The 18,352-nt window shown below is 40.5% G+C and overlaps 1 protein-coding gene across 3 annotated transcripts in view; it reads left to right on the forward strand.

The window, feature by feature from the left end:
• The first annotated feature begins 1,838 nt into the window (after nt 1-1,838).
• Nucleotides 1,839-18,352, forward strand: part of bmp2k (BMP2 inducible kinase) — a 58,428-nt gene continuing 41,914 nt past the window's right edge. For all 3 annotated transcript variants that reach the window (XM_061730665.1, XM_061730663.1, XM_061730664.1), the window contains exon 1: nt 1,839-2,334. In XM_061730665.1, coding sequence (XP_061586649.1) covers nt 2,205-2,334 — 130 coding nt within the window. In that variant the 5' untranslated portion in view covers nt 1,839-2,204. The remainder of the gene's footprint in view (nt 2,335-18,352) is intronic.

Consider the following 18,352-nt stretch of genomic DNA (forward strand, 5'->3'; position numbering starts at 1 on the left):
TTTCGCTCACAGTACAGTAAATAGACAAATACAAATGTAACATATATACAATTCTAAAAAAAAAAAAAGTGAAAGGTGCAGCAGTATGAGGTAGACATGGTTATTAAAAGGTGCTTTGTTACAGCATATGTTTGTGGTTATTATTATCAAACCGTACAAATAAGGTTTGTTTGATTAATTAATCATTTGGAATTTCCTGATAACTTCAAAATAAACAGTAAAAAGAAGAGTATGATAACTTACTCTCTTCTCCAGGCGAAACATACGACAGCATTGTTTTGGAAGAACCCAGCCAAACCAGACATCAAGCAAAGGAAGAACTCTCAAATTGTCTTGCATTGGAGAAATTGACATATGCCATGAAAGGGAAATCTGTTGACTTTTGGGAAATCTGGGGACAGTTTATGCGTTTTATGAGGAGTAATCCATTGGGACCTGTACTGGATGATTCTGTTGAATGATAATGTAGGGAGGATTCTGTTTTTGTTTTTGTTTTTCTTTTTTTTTTAGTTTTGTGTGTAATGTTTTTTTTATCTTGTTGTTTTTGTCTGTATCTTTATGTCTGCTATGCTTGTGTGTTTTTTTCATTGTTTATTTTTTTATTGTACATTTTATTAACAGATATAAGTGTATTGTTGTAATAATTGAAAAAATGTCAATAGTTCCTTCCAGATCAAACATTCACTGGGTTAGTTTTTCACGTCTTCATATGTATATGTAAAGCAGGCATATGTTATATGTACTTCTAGGTATAGATTTTCATGTATAGTCATTTAATTTTGATCTTTTAGTATTATTTCACTTTTTCTGTGTCTTTAGTTTCTATCATCAATGTCAACCTTTGGTGAATTCAGCTGTATCTGCTTTTTTTTTTTTTTTTACTTATTTTTATATACCTTATAAAAAAAAAATAGTTTATAGCAATACTGTGCATGATCACAACACTAGAGGTTCCAGGAATGGACATCTTGTACTACCAGGTCCAAAGACTAATGCTTTAAAGAGAACTTTCATATATCGATCATTGGCTCTTTGGAATAACCTGCCCCAAAACCTCTGCAATACCCTTTTCAGTAAACTTACTTTTAAAAAGAAGTAAAAATTGTTTTTGTCACTGTAAGGTTTTTTTTTTTTTTTTGTATTTTGTTTTTGTTTTTTTTGTTTACCATGCTTTTTTAACAACTCCCATCATGTAACTTGGTTTTAAATTGTAAGGTTTTTTAGTACTGAATACTGATATTAATTAATGTTGTATTTGTAAATCTATTTTGTATGTCTTTTATGTGGACCCCAGGAAGACTAGCTGGTCGCTACGGCGCCAGCTAATGGGGATCCCTAATAAAAAAAAAAAATCAAAAAAAAATCAAAAACCTCTTTATTTGCATATTTTTGCTGCTCTGATTATGCATCTGTGGATGCATTGGACTGTTGTGATGAATGTCTGTGAAGGAAACGAGAAAAGCATAATTGAATTGATTGTGTTTAATCATAATTAATCATTTGGATTTTATAAACAAAAAATGTAATGTTTAGCTCATAATTTGGATTTGAAATTACTTTTTTTCTGTATTCAGGACTCTAAACCCCATTCATGAAGTTATCTGATTGTTGACACCAAGCGACCTCCATACATTCAGTTTGCACCAATCAGAAAAAGGCGAGGGGGCGGGGCCACGCTAAGTTCGGTTGTCCCTCCTATTGGGTAAAGGCTGATTTATGGTTCCGCGTTACACCGACGCAGTGCCTACGGCATAGGGTACGCGTCGCCGCGTACCCTACGCCGTAGTATCTGCGTCGGTTTAACGCGGAACCATAAATCAGGCTTAAATAACAAACCACCCACTGGTCCCTGAGCTCGCAGACAAACTCCACATCCACGGAGCCCAGCGGAACCGGAGCGGCGGGGATGACAAACCTCCCGAACCGGAGTGGAGTTGAGCGTGTGTGACAGGCAGGCAGGTGTTGCTGGTTCTACAGCCCACCTGGGCTAGCCCGCTAGCCGCTAGCGCTAACCGAGCCGAGCCGAGCCGAGCCTGCTGCTGCTGCTGCTCGGCGGGATCTTCACCAGTCCAGCTCATGCTGCCGAGAGGTTCGGGACGCCTTCAGTGTCACGTGGCGTAAATGCCTAAAAAGAAGAGAGAGCAGATCAGTAGATAGTTGGACCCAGTGACTAGTGGACCCGCCCGGACCGGAGTGTGAGCAACATGAAGAAGTTCTCCCGGATGCCCAGGTCCGACAGCGGCGGGCTCGGAGGGGCGTCCGGCTGCAGCTTCCTCGGGAGGGTGTTCGCGGTGGGCCGGTACCAGGTGACGGTGGAGGAGCTGATCGCTGAGGGTACGTACCCTGACCCGGGTCACACCTGGTACTGGTTAACCTGGTTACCTGGTTAACCTGCACACCTGGTTACCCTGGTTACCTGGTTAACCTTCACACCTGGTTACCCTGGTTAACCTTCACACCTGGTTACCCTGGTTACCTGGTTAACCTTCACATCTGGTTACCCTGGTTACCTGGTTAACCTTCACATCTGGTTACCCTGGTTAACCTTCACACCTGGTTACCCTGGTTACCTGGTTAACCTTCACATCTGGTTACCCTGGTTACCTGGTTAACCTTCACATCTGGTTACCCTGGTTACCTGGTTACCAGCACATCTGGTCAGCAGCACATCTGGTTAACCTTCACATGTGGTTACCCTGGTTACCCTTGGCTATCAGGTCAGCAGCACACCTGGTTACCCTGGTACCCTCCATACCTTCAGTTTGCACCAATCAGAAAAAGGCGAGGGGGCGGGGCCACGCTAGCACACCTGGTTACCCTGGTTACCAGCACACCTGGTTACCCTGGTTACCAGCACACCTGGTTACCCTGGTTACCAGCACACCTGGTTACCCTGGTTACCAGCACACCTGGTTACCCTGGTTAACCTTCACATCTGGTTACCCTGGTTACCTGGTTACCAGCACACCTGGTTACCCTGGTTACCTGCGCACCTGGTCAGCAGCACACCTGTCAGGTTTTGGATTTATAAATAAGGGAAATTTTCCACCAACCCAAGTCCAGTATCTTATATTTTAAGACAAGTAATTCAAAATATTTACCTGTAAATCACTTAAAACTACCATTTATGTGCTCATAGCCTGATAGATGTTCCTATGTATGTAATTCCTAAAATAGAGCCTAAATGAAAAAAACAAAAACAAAGGGGAATTAAAGCGCACTTATTTATTTTTAATATTTTCAGTTTATATAAATGTTGATTGTCTTCAAGTGAAACATTTACATTTTCTTTTAATTTGTCATTTTCACTCATGTGGCTCTCTGGTACGTACCTGTCAAATTTTGGATTTAAAAATAAGGGAAATGTTCCGCCGCTGTCGCACCAGCCCAACCGAGGTCCAGCATCTTACATTAGACAGATTTACAACAAATCCAAAACAACTACCTGTCAACCACTTACAAACTACAATTATGATAGAGCCTATAATATAATTTAACACTGCAACCTAACTTTGCAAATACATAACTACCATATGAGCCACGACTTTTTAGCCATTTTAAAAGACGGAGAGGTCAGTTTTATATTTCATTTTTAAAAGAAAAATGTGGGGAAATCTTAAAACACTTGAGATCATTTATTTGTATTTATGAAGTCACTTCCCTTTAAAACAACAAATATAACCCGACTGACCCTTTGTTGGAGCAGAAAACCTCTCGCCAAGCGTGCCATTCAAATCTACAGGTTATTTTGATATTACCAGCCCAGACCAGGGTCTCCCTTTTTATCTCCAGAAAGGGAGTTTGCAGTGAGGCAATTCATCTAGCTTTGCTCCTTTTTTTTGTTTAATGTGTTGATAATTGGCTCTGTCTGCCCCCCATACACGTCTCCTTATTTCTAAAAAGTATGTATGGATCACTGAAATGGGTCGCTCTCGTATTTCAGGCTGGGGTACTTTAAAACTGGAACAGGGATGTGGTGCATTGCTGGAGTTTTAAACGTTTAACTGTTCCCCTTTACATCCGTGGTCCACATCCTGCTTCAGCTGTTCCACTTTGCGGATTTGCCCCTAGGGGTAACAAAGGTCCTGTCCCCTGCTGTGTCGACATATAACAGTGTAAAAAGGAAGCAGTTTAAAACAAAAGACTCCCCCCTCCATGTTCACACTAGGTCTAAAAGACACATTATGACAGCATTTTCTGAGGTCTTCTGAAATAATTTTAACATTTTGTGTTGAAGCTCCCTTTCTACCACCTCTTTACTTCTGTGTTCAGGTAGGCAGTTCAAGGGGGGCGACCTCACCCTCTAGTCTGCGGGGTAACTGTTTTTTTAAGTTCCAACTGTGCTAAGCGCATCATACATAAAGGAACTATTACATTATGAGAAGTTGGGTGGAGATAAAAAGGGAGACCCTGGTCTGGGCCTGTAATTTCACAATAACCTGTAGATTTGAACGGCACACTTGGTGAGAGGTTTTCATGCCCATTCTCCAAACAACTGGTCAGAGTCAGGTTATATTTGTTTTTTTAGGGAAGTGACTTCATAAATACAAATGAATGATCTCAAGCACAGAAACCGCTTTTTAAGATTTCCTCGCAATTATCTTTTGATGTGAAATATGAAACTGACCTCCATCTTTTGAAATGACTAAAAAGTAGTGGCTTGTATGTAGGAATGGACGATATTTTACCGTTCACGATAAACCGTCAAAAAAATTCCCCACGGTAAGAATTTGTATCTCACGGTAAAAACGATAAATTGAGGAAATGAGAAAGAAAGAAATGAGTCTGAAAGAAAGAAAGAAAGACAGAAAGAAATGAGTCTGAAAGAAAGAAAGAAAGACAGAAAGAAATGAGCCTGAAAGAAAGAAAGAAAGAAAGAAAGAAAGAAAGAAAGAAAGAAAGAAATGAGCCTGAAAGAAAGAAAGAAAGAAAGAAATGAGCCTGAAAGAAAGAAAGAAAGAAATGAGCCTGAAAGAAAGAAAGAAATGAGCCTGAAAGAAAGAAAGAAATGAGCCTGAAAGAAAGAAATGAGCCTGAAAGAAAGAAAGACAGAAAGAAAGAAGAAAGAAAGAAATGAGCCTGAAAGAAAGAAAGAAATGAGCCTGAAAGAAAGAAAGAAAGAAAGAAAGAAAGAAAGAAAGAAAGAAAGAAATGAGTCTTAAAGAAAGAAAGAAAGAAAGAAATGAGCCAGAAAGAAAGAGAAAGAAAGAAAGAAAGAAAGAAAGAAAGAAAGAAAGAAAGAAATGAGCCTGAAAGAAAGAAATGAGTCTGAAAGAAAGAAAGAAAGAAATATTCCCGTTGATGACACTTTTTGTATTGGTATTTTTTTTATCGTTATTGGGATAAATGCCAGAAATTATCGTGATACATTTTTTTGTCCATACCGCCCATCCCTACTTGTATGGTAGTTCTGTATCGGCAAAGTTGGGTTGCAGTGTTAAAGCAACTAACGTGGCTTCCCAGCCAAAGACATGGACTTGAGCAATGGCTGTGCCTCCTCACTACGGCTCTCCGGGATGTGGAAAGAGTTCTTGAAATTTTAATTATACTCCTCACGACTTAACAAGCTCTTGTGTTCAAAAATCTCCTTCGCAAACAGTCAAACAAGCAGAAAAAGGGGAAGTGTGCAGACAAACATGTTTTGCACAACAGCTGCTGTTTCTGAAATAGCTCTGCCCTTATCAGACTGTAATATATGGAAGGATTTTCAGTGTAAGAACCGCTTCAGTTAACCCTGGCATTAAAACATTTTTGATAGGGCCCTCTTTGTTGTTGTTGAAAGCACTTTTGTAGTGTGAATTTTTTTATTTGGTTTCGGGACACAGATAAAACACTCCAGTCTCCTGGGATGGTGTAGTGAGATCTTACTAGTCTAACACTTATAAATCAGCATTAGTATTTAGTGAGCTCTATGCTTTTAAAGTTTCCTCTTCAGGAGTGGTTTATTGCAGTGTGACAGCAACATGAAACAATTAGATTTTTCAATGACTTTCTCTGGTTTTTTAGTCTTGGCAATCGTTGGTCCCAATAATATAATCCTGAAAGGGTTAAAATTAATGAAAGGAAAACCATAGGGGTTGAGCAGCTGCACCATACTTGGAGGATAAGATCCAATTGAAGCGAGATAAAGGGCGTTATCAGACACATTGTAAAATCAACAGGGGACCCTGATCCATTTTTTAAAGCCACTTCGAATGAGGAATGCTAAACATTTGATACACGACAAGCATATTTCTCTCGCACAATAAACTCATCTACAAACTCCTCATGCAAGCGGTCATGAGTTGGTGTCATCATATAATCATGTGAATTAGCTGTTGCTTGTTTTGCTACCAGCAGCACACGGTTACATGAAGACCTTTTACTCATCAGTCTCTCTCAAGATAAAAGCTTGCTGTCGATCCTCTTGGTTAATCATATATTAGTATGTTGTTTCACTTGGTGTCTGCTGACTTCAGGCATAGATGTATAGGGAGGTTTCTAAAAGCAGTCTGTTGCTCCGAGCCTGTTAAGGTAAAACAGCAGAACAATAAAATGACTGTTATATCATGTGTAAATGTCAAATTATCACTTGAAGAAAATGGTTGTCTTGAAAATGAATCTAACTTCATATGGCCAAGGAAAGTATCTCATGTTTAAATTGTAAGAAAGGGGCCATTGTGAAGTTCAAATTATTTGAAAGAGAAATTAAGTCCCACCTGAATTAAGTTTTTCAAATCAAAAATCAAATCAATTTTATACCACTTCTGTGAACGCTTGCAGAGACAGAAGTACAATGATCTATCCTCGAGATTACAATGTAAAGCTTTTCTAACACTAATTGCAAAATAATCAGCTACTTGTTTCCTCTTTTCTACAACTTCATTACTGCCATTGATGTAAATTTAAATAAACTTAACAGTACAAAGATGGCTTTACACAAATATTGACTTCACAGTTAGTACTCAGTGTCACTACTGTAGGGACTAGTATCATGAAGTGGTGCTAAGCAGGTCCACTTCTGGACTACTTTGTGTCGATATGCTCAAGCGCTAATGATTTTGCTAATAGCTTTTATGTGATGTCACTTTATTGTCCGTCAATGTTGAAGCTGCTGGCGTCAATCAGTTTTGACTTACAAGTCTGTTTACGTTGTCCTCTTCAGTCATGGTCAAACGTTCATGACCAAATACCACAAAGGTAATCTAAATATGACACAGAGCTGGTCAGTTTCTTGTGTCTTGGAGACGTGCTCTTTTGTTTAGAGCTCGGCCTCGTGGCTCGGTGCTGTGAGGCTTTCCAAATGTAAAGATGCAAGTGTTCCAACCTCGTCGCATTCAGGTAACACTTGTTGCGTATTACAAAAGGACAGCTGCAGTTAATTACTCAGTACAGGGTTAGTCGCTGTTTTTAAAGTCTTCTTATTAATGGGGGCCCGGATGGCAAAGTGGGTTGAGCAGGCGCCATTCACAGAAGCTATCGCCTCGTGCACGCAGCGCAGGTTCAATTCCTGGCTTGTCGCTCTTTGCTGCATGTCTTTCGTTTCCTGTCCACCTACTTTCAATAAAAGCCACAAAATCTAAAAAAAAAAAAACATAATCTAAACTAGGGCTGGGCGATATGGACCAAAAGTCATATCTCGATATTTTCTAGCTAAATGGCGATACTCGATATATATCTCGATATTTTTTCTGTGCCTTAATTGGGGTTTCCCCCAAAGCATTATAGCATAGCATCTCTGTTAGCTTCATTTTTTTCTGAGGCAAACCCTTAAAAAAACAGTCAGTTTTAATACAAAGCCTCGTGCCAAATGTCACACAGGTACCTTTATTAACAGAGGTCTGCACAATATCAAAATGTATAAAACAAATGAAATAAAAATAAACTGCCTGCATATATAGAATAAAAATGCTTCTTGAATAAAATAAAACAAATATCCCTTTCCTGCATAACAATTACATTAAAATACACAATTAATACAATGTAGACAGTAACAGACAGACTTTTCCACTGAGGTTGACAGTTGTGCAAATAACAAAACATTTGTGCAAATCTCAAATAAAACATTCAAGTCAATTTGTCACAAAATAAGCTATATCAAAATCATAAAAAAAAAATGTAAAAAAAAAAAAAACTTTTTTTTTTTTTTTTTAAATCGATATAAACGATATTGTCTCATATCATATCGTGTTTGAAAATATATCGCTATATATTATATTCTCGATATATCGCCCAGCCCTAATCTAAACATCTTTTAACTAATGTAGGTGAGGCTGGTGAGGTCAACCAGCCAGACGGTACCCCTCTAACGGCTCCTGACTTCTTTTCTCTCCCCTCATCTTGGCTTCAGTAACACTGCCGAGCATTAGTTCAATGCTAGTTCTTCATCTTGGGAAAGTAACTGGGTCTAATCAAGAGAGGCAGAATATTTGAAATACAGTTTGCCCATGCTTCTTCAAGCACAGTGGTTTAAAACCTGTTTCACTTTCCTACTTTTAGTCTTTGGCATTGCTTTTCACATGGATGGGTGTTCTGTTTAACAAACAAATCCCAAGCCAAGAACTACACTCTGAGGGTACATTTAATCGCAGGTCAAGGGTCAAGCCTAATGTAAAGAGGAACGATGCAGAGTGGCAGGTCGTGGGTGGTATTTGTTGACGACAAGAGGAGGATGTCTGCGAGCTCCTCCATCCTCAGAGCCGTTTGGGGGAAGTCACCACAAAAATCCAGCATGGATCTGCCACCTTCTCCGTATCCTGCATCCAGCAAGCTCTTCTTATGTTGGTGAAGCCAGCGAGGCCGACCGAACGGGTAGCAGAGCCGTCGAGGTATTGCAACTAGATAACACCTCCCGAGTCGTCTGCCCTCCCATCAGCTCGGCTTCAGGCACCAGTGAGGCAATAACACCTCCTTGCAAACATGCATTCTTCATCCGGGGAAAATAAATCTAAGAGCACCATATGTTTTAAGGCAGTACAATGCCTCTGTCCAGTTCACATAGCACAGCGGGGGTGATTAAAGGTGTTAGTGGTGGAAAAACTAGCTGTGAATGGGATTTCTGAGTCATGTAGCAGCAATTGCTTATAGAGAAGTCGGCATCAACAAGAGCAGGGGAATTGGTGGACTGTCACAGAGCTGTCACTGAGTTTAATCTCAAATATTTTCAGCCCTTTGATGTAGCTGAGTTGAGCTGTTAGACATTTAGACTAGCTCCCCTTAGCCGAAGTAAAGAAAGGACTCGACTTATTCTAGCTACCGGTAATCAATTGGTAAATTAAAGCAAAGCAAATGCACAACCGCCAGTCTGACATTTTTAAGTAATACTCATTCTGTTATTGACCTTTTCAATCAAGTTGAAGTATATCTATGGCACGTTTAAAACAACCTAAAGTTGAGTTGACCAAAGTACTCTAATCACTAATTTCAGCAGTAAATAGAAGTACAATAAGCAGTAGTCCTCCTGATATGTCTAACTGATGAGCACAGATGCTGTTTGTCAGAAGTAAAAACAGAATCTGAATCAGCATCAAGGCGAAGTTTCATGAGTAAACTGCTGCTCTCACAGCAGCTGCTGCTAACCATCCTCCAAAGTTTTGCTGAAAACTGATGGATAACTTTCGGAATAAATTATACTGTTTGTTTTTGGTATTTATTTATTAAATCTTAATCTTGCCCGATAAGTTGACTTGCGCCAGTTTCCTGTCTTTTCACCAAGGACATGCAGGGAGGTTCATCAGTGTGCAAAAAGCTTTTGCTTGCATTGTCAAACCTGTTGCTGCACAATGTGTGCCACTGGGTCGCTTTGCCAGTTGATGAAGTATTGAATTGGTCGTGTGATGCGTTGGATCAGCTTTGCTATTCAACCGTTATCCAGCAGCTGCGCTAGTTTAATGAAGGGCATACGTTTCTCTTAAAGCCCGGCACTGCTGAGCTTAGCAGGAAAGGCAAAATCAATTGGTTTACAGTTATCAAGTTGTTCTTTTGACATCATGTGGTTATCCTAAGTTTTTCAAATGACATGTCTGCAGAGCTGAACATTTCAAATGCCCCCCTCTGTCCTTCAGCCTCTGCGGTTTCTCTTCAAGAACAGTGCAGTTGACATGTAGGAACAGGATGCATCTGTGAGAGTCTTATCATACAGCGTCTCTTCTCTGGGCCTGGGAGTTTCGGAAATGGATAGAAGTTAATTTGACAAATTATGCATTTGGAATGACTGAGAATAATATACTCGGATGTTGGTTCATCGGTAACGCCCATGAAAAGGTCCAACGTTTTGTAGATGTTGAGTTTTTAGAGCAGATTTGAGAGTTCCTGATTCAACTTTCCTTTTTAAAAGACAGTTTAACGACTCTGGAAAGGCTCTATTGAACTGAGTGTTGATAAAGTGACTCGAAATCGTTGTTTTTGCTGTTCCACCACAAAAAAAACAACAAAACCGATGAATGTAGTCTTTTGTTTTGTTCAGGATACTTTAAAGTTGTCTGTTTTCTGAAGCGGCATAAACTGATCTCAAACTGCCTGGTCTGGACTTCTAGCGAGGATGTTTCATCAAGCTATTTGCTGAGCGGCCACAAAACATTAATTACCTCTGGAACATGTCTTGCTGTCAGTTTAACTCGCATAATAGCCCTCATGTCTCTCTTATTTATTCACCAGACCACAGCCGTAACATGATTGCGAGTGTGATACCAGGCTCCCACTGCAGGTACAAGTCAAACAGCTGATGCTTGCATGTGTTGGTAAACTCTAGGTAGAATGTCACTGGTTCTGTATAATTAACAGGAAGACCTTGACTCAATCTAATGCTTGCAGTTTTATAAGCTCATTTAATAGGTTAGAATTCATCACTGTCTCTTCTAATTAGGGTCGCCTCCATTTCTGGTCCTCGCCATGTCTTGAATAGGGTTCATCTGAGGTTGCATTTACAATGGTTTTTCATATAATTATCTTATTAATAAATGCAAAGCCGGACTGCTGAAAATGTGAGCAATATTTGTTCGGTTATTCATAAATGTAAGCTTTTAAATAGTCAAACTGTCGGTCAACAATCAGCAAAACAAGAAAGTAGCTGCGCTTAAAGGGAACCTATTATGAAAAACACGTTTTTTCTTGCTTTAACATATATAAAGTGGTCTCCCCTCAGCCTGCCAACTCAGAGAAGGAGGAAAGCAACCAAATTCTGCAGTGTCTGTACAGCCGCCCGGATGAGCCATCCAGTGTGATGTGGCTTCTACGAGCCGTTCAGATTCGACTCCCGTCGTTAGGGAACGACAGGAGCGATGCGTGAAACCACTGCCACAACTAACTCCGCCGGCCGGAGCTTCCGCCATTTTTCCGTAGCGGTGTATCGCGTCATCGCGTCAGGCAGCCAATCAGCACAGAGCCTCATTATCATAGCCTCCCCGTCCACTCAGAATCCCGCATAGAGAATGCGGTTAGAGAATGGGAAGATATGGCTCAGAGGCTGAATTTCTAATTTATTTAGAAAAAACAATCAAAAGCTTGTTTTTAAGACATTCAAGGCCTGTTTAAAATAGGTATTAGATGCCATAATAGGTCCCCTTTAAGTTGATGAGAATACCGGAAAACTGTGAGACTGAGTCATTGTTATCGAATATGCATTTTAATTTGTTTTAATGTTAATGTTAATGTTTTTGTTTTAATCAGTAGATAAAGCCATAGGTTTTCTGACACGCGGTGAGATATTTATCTCGAGACTTTTGCAATAGTCTTCGTTTAACCGCTCACATATGACCGCCAATTTGAAGCAGCAGTCACACAGCAGTCATCTTTAATCTGACACAATCATGTTGTGTGTCAGGCATGACAGGTTGAAAAAAAAAATAACAACGTTAAAGAAAATCAGGGGGATAGCTGGATAGAAATGGCACAACTTCCAATGCGCTGCTTCAAGTCTTTTTTGTTGAAAGAACCCCGACCTCAGTCTGAATTGTACGTCGTGATGCCTAAAGATTTACAAGCCTGCTAGTTTCACATCAACAGACTGGTACCACAGCAGTGGATTAATCTGACATATGGTTTTCTGTTAAGAGAAATCCAACAGATTGCTCCTCACTTGCCAGGATTTTCTCCCAACTTTTTTTTTTCTTCTATCAGAACTGGAATGGCACCCTCAAAAGTACCAGTTATGCTTTTCTTTTGAGTCCTGATCTGATATTGTCGTGGATACTTGCTGATAGTAGTTTAAATATGAAAGGTTTGTTGTTGTTTCTCATTTTTCAAGCTGAAAAAAGTGCAGAAAACTACTAGAAAAGGAAAAAACAACACCTTCAGATCAGTTGCCCTGCTCCAAAAGTGTGTTTTGTTTTTTTTTTTCCTTTGCACGTCACCAGCATCACTGGATGTGGCATAGTCGGTCGATTTTTAAAGCCGTCAAAATCTAGTTTCCAGCTGTTTTTGGCCTCATTTACATGATCTAGTTGTGCCACTTAATCAGTATGCATTACTGCATTACATCAGGGCTTTGCCTTTTTGAATAATAATTTGAGTAACCATCTGCTGTCATCATCTCCTGACTATCTTCGCAGTAGCGGCAGTGGCAATAATGTGACCATATATTTATTTTATCATTTATATGTATTATAAGGTTTTATAAACCCTCGCTACACTCTTAAAGCGGCACTATGTAACTTTTCCACCTTAATATCATATTTCCAGAGTCATTGTGATGGTACATCAACTTCCAACAGGTTTAATGACACCTCTGTCATGGTCTGAGGGGTCTGTATCATCTTCACTGGCACTATGTAACTTTGAGGAGCATGGTAGGAACCCTGCCACACTAAAAAACTACAAATTTTTACGGCTTTGACTGCTTTACGGCATACGTCACTTCCCCCTCCTCCCCGATTCGTAGTCGAGACTAAAATGGGCGGGGCTTGGAGCGCAGCTCCGCAGAAGCTGGTAACCCGTTGCTGTGTTGTAGCTGCAGCAGCTCCACACAACAGACGTGGGGAAAAGATCGCTAATGGTTTAACTTTTCACCGCTTTCCTGCTCGGAGGCAGAACCACGGAGGCCGGCCAATTATCTGAGATAACAAATTAAAAGAGTAAAAGAGTCGTCGGCTCGGTTGGAGCGTGGCTGTAACGAGTCCGACCAAACATAAAATTCCTCAGTAAACAAACAAACACGCACACAGACGGGCGTCGGATTAAAACACGGGTTTATTAAACCACAAACAAACACTCACAGACCGGGGTCGGATCATTCAAACGGGTTTTATTCCCCACTACTCCAGCTAAACGCAGTTGTTGGCCAGCTCTCTGCGGTGCGATTAATTTTGTTGAAGAAAAAATATTAACTATTTGATTTGTAGCTGCAGAGGAAAAAAATAATCTCACGAGGAAAGAAAAATATTGCTCACGCCTCGGAGCCTCTTCAAAGCAGTCAAAAAAAAAGAAAAGTAAGAGTAATACAAAACATGTACTGTATGTTGTACTATTATACTAATTTATTGAAACACATGGCGAGTCAAACGTTTACCAAAGCAGCTGCCAAACACTCCTAAACAAGGTAGCCTAAGACGTGGGTTGTGCAGAACTGCGGCAGTAAATCCTTCTAAAGAGTGGCGCTCCGACGAGGAGCTCCATTCTTTAGTAGGGATTTCATATGGATCCAGACCGTTAATAATCATTATTTTCTCCATATACTGCTCCCTGGCTTCCTTGTTTAAGGTATCCCGGTAAATTCCAATTCCTTTCCAGCAGTTTAACATCTTTTTTTTTGCGTTCTGTCTGTTCACTTGGTGAAACAGAAAAGCATCCCGTTCTCTCAAAACAAATGCACGCGACGGGACAGGAGTTTTCCGGCAGTACGCGCTGGTGCTCATGGGAAACGTAGTGTTCTTTCTGGTAAAGCACTACCGCTTTTGTCCAAAAGATGCCGCCAAACTCAGAAAAGCTTAAAGTTACGTTGTGCTGCTTTAAAAACACTTTATATGTTCTCAATCACGTTCTGCACTCTTAAACCTACATAATTTTAACATATACCATCCTAATTGGGTACTCGCCAGTGAATATGCTACAGCTTGAATGATGAAGATGGTGAAGAATTAGCTAAGTAATGATAAAGAGATGAATGTACCGCCCAGCCAAGAAGAGCATTACAGCTATTCAGAAGTAGCCACATCATCAGGCGGTGCCATACCTGTCAAGCTTAGGATTTAAAAATAAGAGAAATTTTCCACCACCCGCTGTCCCACCGGCCCAACCGAGGTCCAGTATCTTACATTTTAAGACAGATTTACAACAAATCTAAAATATCTACCTGTCAACCACTTACAATCTACAATTATGTGCTCAGAATCTGATAGTTCTACCTTTGTTGATACTGAAATGCTGTGGACATTCCTATGTGTGTAATTCCTATAATAGTCTAAATGAAAACACAAAGGGGAATTAAAGCACATTTATTATTATTATTATTTATTTATTATTATTTATTATTTATCGGTCCTTCACTCGTGAGAGACATTAACAAATCTTTCAGAACGGGAAACTGAGCCCCATCCTACTCCTCTTTAGGAAAGTAAATTTGGTTTCCCATTTTTAGAGCTATTTACACTAAGTCTTCGCTTTGGGCAGAAATGTCTTCTCTCTCGTTACATCCATCCATCTCTGATTGGTTGTTTGTTGGAGTTTGTTCCCGTTGTTGCCGCTAACCTCACGAGAACTGCCACCCAGGTTACAGCCAGTGGCAGTTCTCGCGAGGCTAGTGATAATTCAGTTTGTATAATACTTAAAAAAAAAAAAAAAAATTATAAAACGGGAAATTTACGGGAAAATGCTAATACAGGAGGATGTTGGGAAAGAGTGGTAAAATATGGTAGTTTCCCGGCCAAAACGGGAGACTTGACAGGTATGGGCGGTGCCGTATCTTCGCCCTCGTCCATAACTTCTGTTTTCACTAAAGGTAACTGGTGTCCTCTTCTGAGTGAGGAACATGGTTATGGGGAGTTGCTAGCGCTGCTATTTCTTCTGGAATTTTTTTTTTTTTTTATAAACTGACACGCCACCCTTGATTGCATACGAACAAATCATCTGAAGTTCTTCGGCCACTCTGACCATAGTTGTGAGACGATTGAGTGGTAGGCCAGCCTCCTCTTCCTCAACCACTAATGTGGAACACAGCAGAGCAATGCTACGCACGGGGGTCCGACGTTGGAACCCTTATAAATTATGATACAACTTGATAATGTGAAAAAAAAAACGACAACCCTGACTTGAGTTGATTTACTGTCCAGTCTCAAACAAACATGTACTTTTGGTCTCTGTAAAAACATGGAGCATTAACAGAAAAGTGACCAGTAGCGTTATCAGATGGATGGAGTCATTAATCTAATGAAGCAGCAGTTAAGCACAGGCTCAAGAGATTAGAGTATTGTAAGATGTCCCGTCTTGGCAATCAGAGACTCCCCGACCACGAGGAGCCACCGATCACATAAACTGCATCGACTGTCTCCAGCCAACACATGTCTTTAACACCCTGTCTGTTCCCGTTTTTAAGATCTCGGCAGTTGCCAGGGGCTCACACCTTCATGCAGACTGCAGACTAAGGTGCTTCTGGAAGTTTAGAGAGCTAATATGAGTTTATCTTTTCCTATGAGATAATGGCTTATGAAGTACATTTGATAAGCTCGTTGTTTTGAGTTTCTTCAGCTGTGTTTGCTTTGTACCAGTGAAACGAGAAGATTATGCTCCCTCTTAGGGTCCGACACTGTTTATATAAAATAAAAAGTAGTTGGCTTAAGGCAAGGTGATTAGGATTAAGTCTAAGAGCTTGTACATGAAAACAGAAAACAACACTATGTTAAAGCAAAGCAGAGAGGAGTTTTGAAGGTAGCTGCAATTTTATCCTTCACATAGACAGATTCTGGGCATCATCGTGGTATATTTTTTGATATACTCTTATTGTGTGGTAGCAAAATAGGATTAGATTTACTTTTTTCCTTGTTTAAATGACCTATTTTCTTGTGATCTTCTGTTTTTGTTAGGACAGTGTGGTGAGAATACATCCCATCTACATTATTAGCATAGTGTATCGGTGATGAATAGACGCATTGTGCCTCTTTTGTTGTCTTATTCGAGCACCCCAGAAAGAATGGTGGTACGATGCAGCTCTCGGTCCCGTGATGGCCACGGCTGCCTTTGTGCTTGCTCGTTGAGGCCCTCCTATATCTGCTTCTGTATCACCGCCCATTCTTCCTTTGGGAACCGGCAAGATTCATTTTCTGCCGTTTTTCACACTGACCCGATCAGAGGGAGGTTTCAAGCCAGACGTGAGGGGAAAGTTGGCTGATTGAGTGCTATCAAAGGGAGTGATTAGGAGTCATTAGCAGTGTTTTTTGATTTTAATCAGTATTGTAGCGAATAATAAGTGATAAGTGTACCAGAGTGGCATGTGCATTTTATGAAAGAAATTGACTGTTGTTAATATTTTGTTTTGCTTTACATGTTTAAAAATACAATTCCTGGTTTATTATTTCTTTCTGAACAGTCGGCCATGGTGATATTTTATACTGCCAACATAGGTTTCCATACGTTGCTGTCTGAGGTTGGCAGGCAGAGCTACATCCTATATAGACAACCAACCACACACTCACTACTTTGCATGTTTTTTGGACTGTGGGAGGAAGCTTTGAAAAAAATTAGGCAAGTGCTCGCAGAACATGCAAACTCGCCACGCAGACTCCTGCTATGAGTCAAACCAGGAACCTTCTAGCTGTAAGGTTAGCGGACTTTCTGCCGTAGCCGTTAAATCGACTTATGAAATAAGTTTGTGAGCTCTTTTGAAAGCATGACAGTGACTTAAACATAACTGCACATCTTGCAGGATGAGGAATCAAAGTGATGAACGACCACTACTACTTTTACTACTACTGACTCTCCAACTAAGGTCTTTTATTCCTTTCAGAGACTACGTTCACACTGCAGGCCTTAATGCTCAATTCCGATTTTTCTCCCTTATCCGATTTTTTTTTTTTTTTTTGTGTGGCTGTTCACATTATCTTTTAAAATGTGTCCTATATCAGACTCGAGTGTGAACGCATCGCGGCCCTGAACTGACCCGCATGCGCAGAGGAACAATAACAAAGACGCAGCACGCCGTCATACGGCGGTAAACATGGAGGCAACAGAAGTGAGCGTACATGGGTATATTTTGAAGTTGTTGTGTGGTGGAAGCTGACGAAACTGTGAGCAAGTGTTAATGAAGAGGAGAAGGAGGAGAAAGAAAGCCGCATTTTTAATAATGGCTTTTTGTGGCGCGATGGCTGCCTCGTCTGTAGAGAGGTGTGTGTGGATGCGGACTCGGAGTCAGGAGTGGTGGGATCATGATGTGCCACGTCCTTCTGTAGCCGCGCTCGCACATTTCTTTTGATATGCTCTCAAATACGGACCGGTTACGATAAGACCCCTCTAATTTAGCTTGTATAGTAGTGTCCCCCCAAATACTTATAAGGTCCAAGACCTCACTGTCCCTCCACTGATTAGCTCCGTCGCCGCTATCCTCCATGTTTGTCTTGACCTTTTCCGATCGCTTCCGAGTGACTCCCGCCCCCGCCAGCGCAGTATTATGACAACAGTTGCTCTCAAGTGACGTCAAAGTCGCATTAATTCCGACCTGGCTGTTCACACTGAGGTCGCATTGCAAAACATCAGACCTGTATCCGATTTAGAACCACATATGGAAGCGACCTGAATCTGATTTGAAAAGATCAGATTCCACGTGACTTGTGCTGTTCACACTGTCATAAACAAATCAGATCTGAGTCACATATGAGCAAAAAATCGGATTTGGGTCACTTGGGAACTGCAGTGTGAACGTAGCCTTATTGACTTTATTTTAAATGGTCAGTAATTGGTATATTTGTCATGTTTTTCAACGCTTATTTTAACTTCTCAAAACATAATCTGCACGGGGGGCACACAAACACCTGCTCCCCATTTACACATCCCTGATCGATTTTTATTTATTTCTCCTTTTGAGTCAAACCTGTTATGAGAAAGCCCTTTATCTCCGATGGGCATCCATTGTTATGACTGTTGGGAGTTTTCCTCGACTTTAGTGTTGGATTTCAGAGAGACGGCAGTGTGAAAAGTTGAATAAACAACGGGGTAAACAGATTAACAAAGTTAGAACCTATAGTTCTGCTTCCTGTGCTGTGTTAACGATCCCTTCTAAGTTGATTTGATAGAAACGCCTCTGCATACTGCATCCAACAGCTGACTGACTTGAAAACGTTCAGAGTGAATGAATCAAACGACATGGTTGTAGGATAACATGGACTTTGAGCTGTGATTGTTGAAGAGATGGTGGCTTCATTAGTTGATCTTAGTATATGATTTAAAAAAA

This window comes from Cololabis saira, chromosome 9, assembly GCF_033807715.1.
Source record: "Cololabis saira isolate AMF1-May2022 chromosome 9, fColSai1.1, whole genome shotgun sequence".
NCBI lineage: Eukaryota > Metazoa > Chordata > Actinopteri > Beloniformes > Belonidae > Cololabis > Cololabis saira.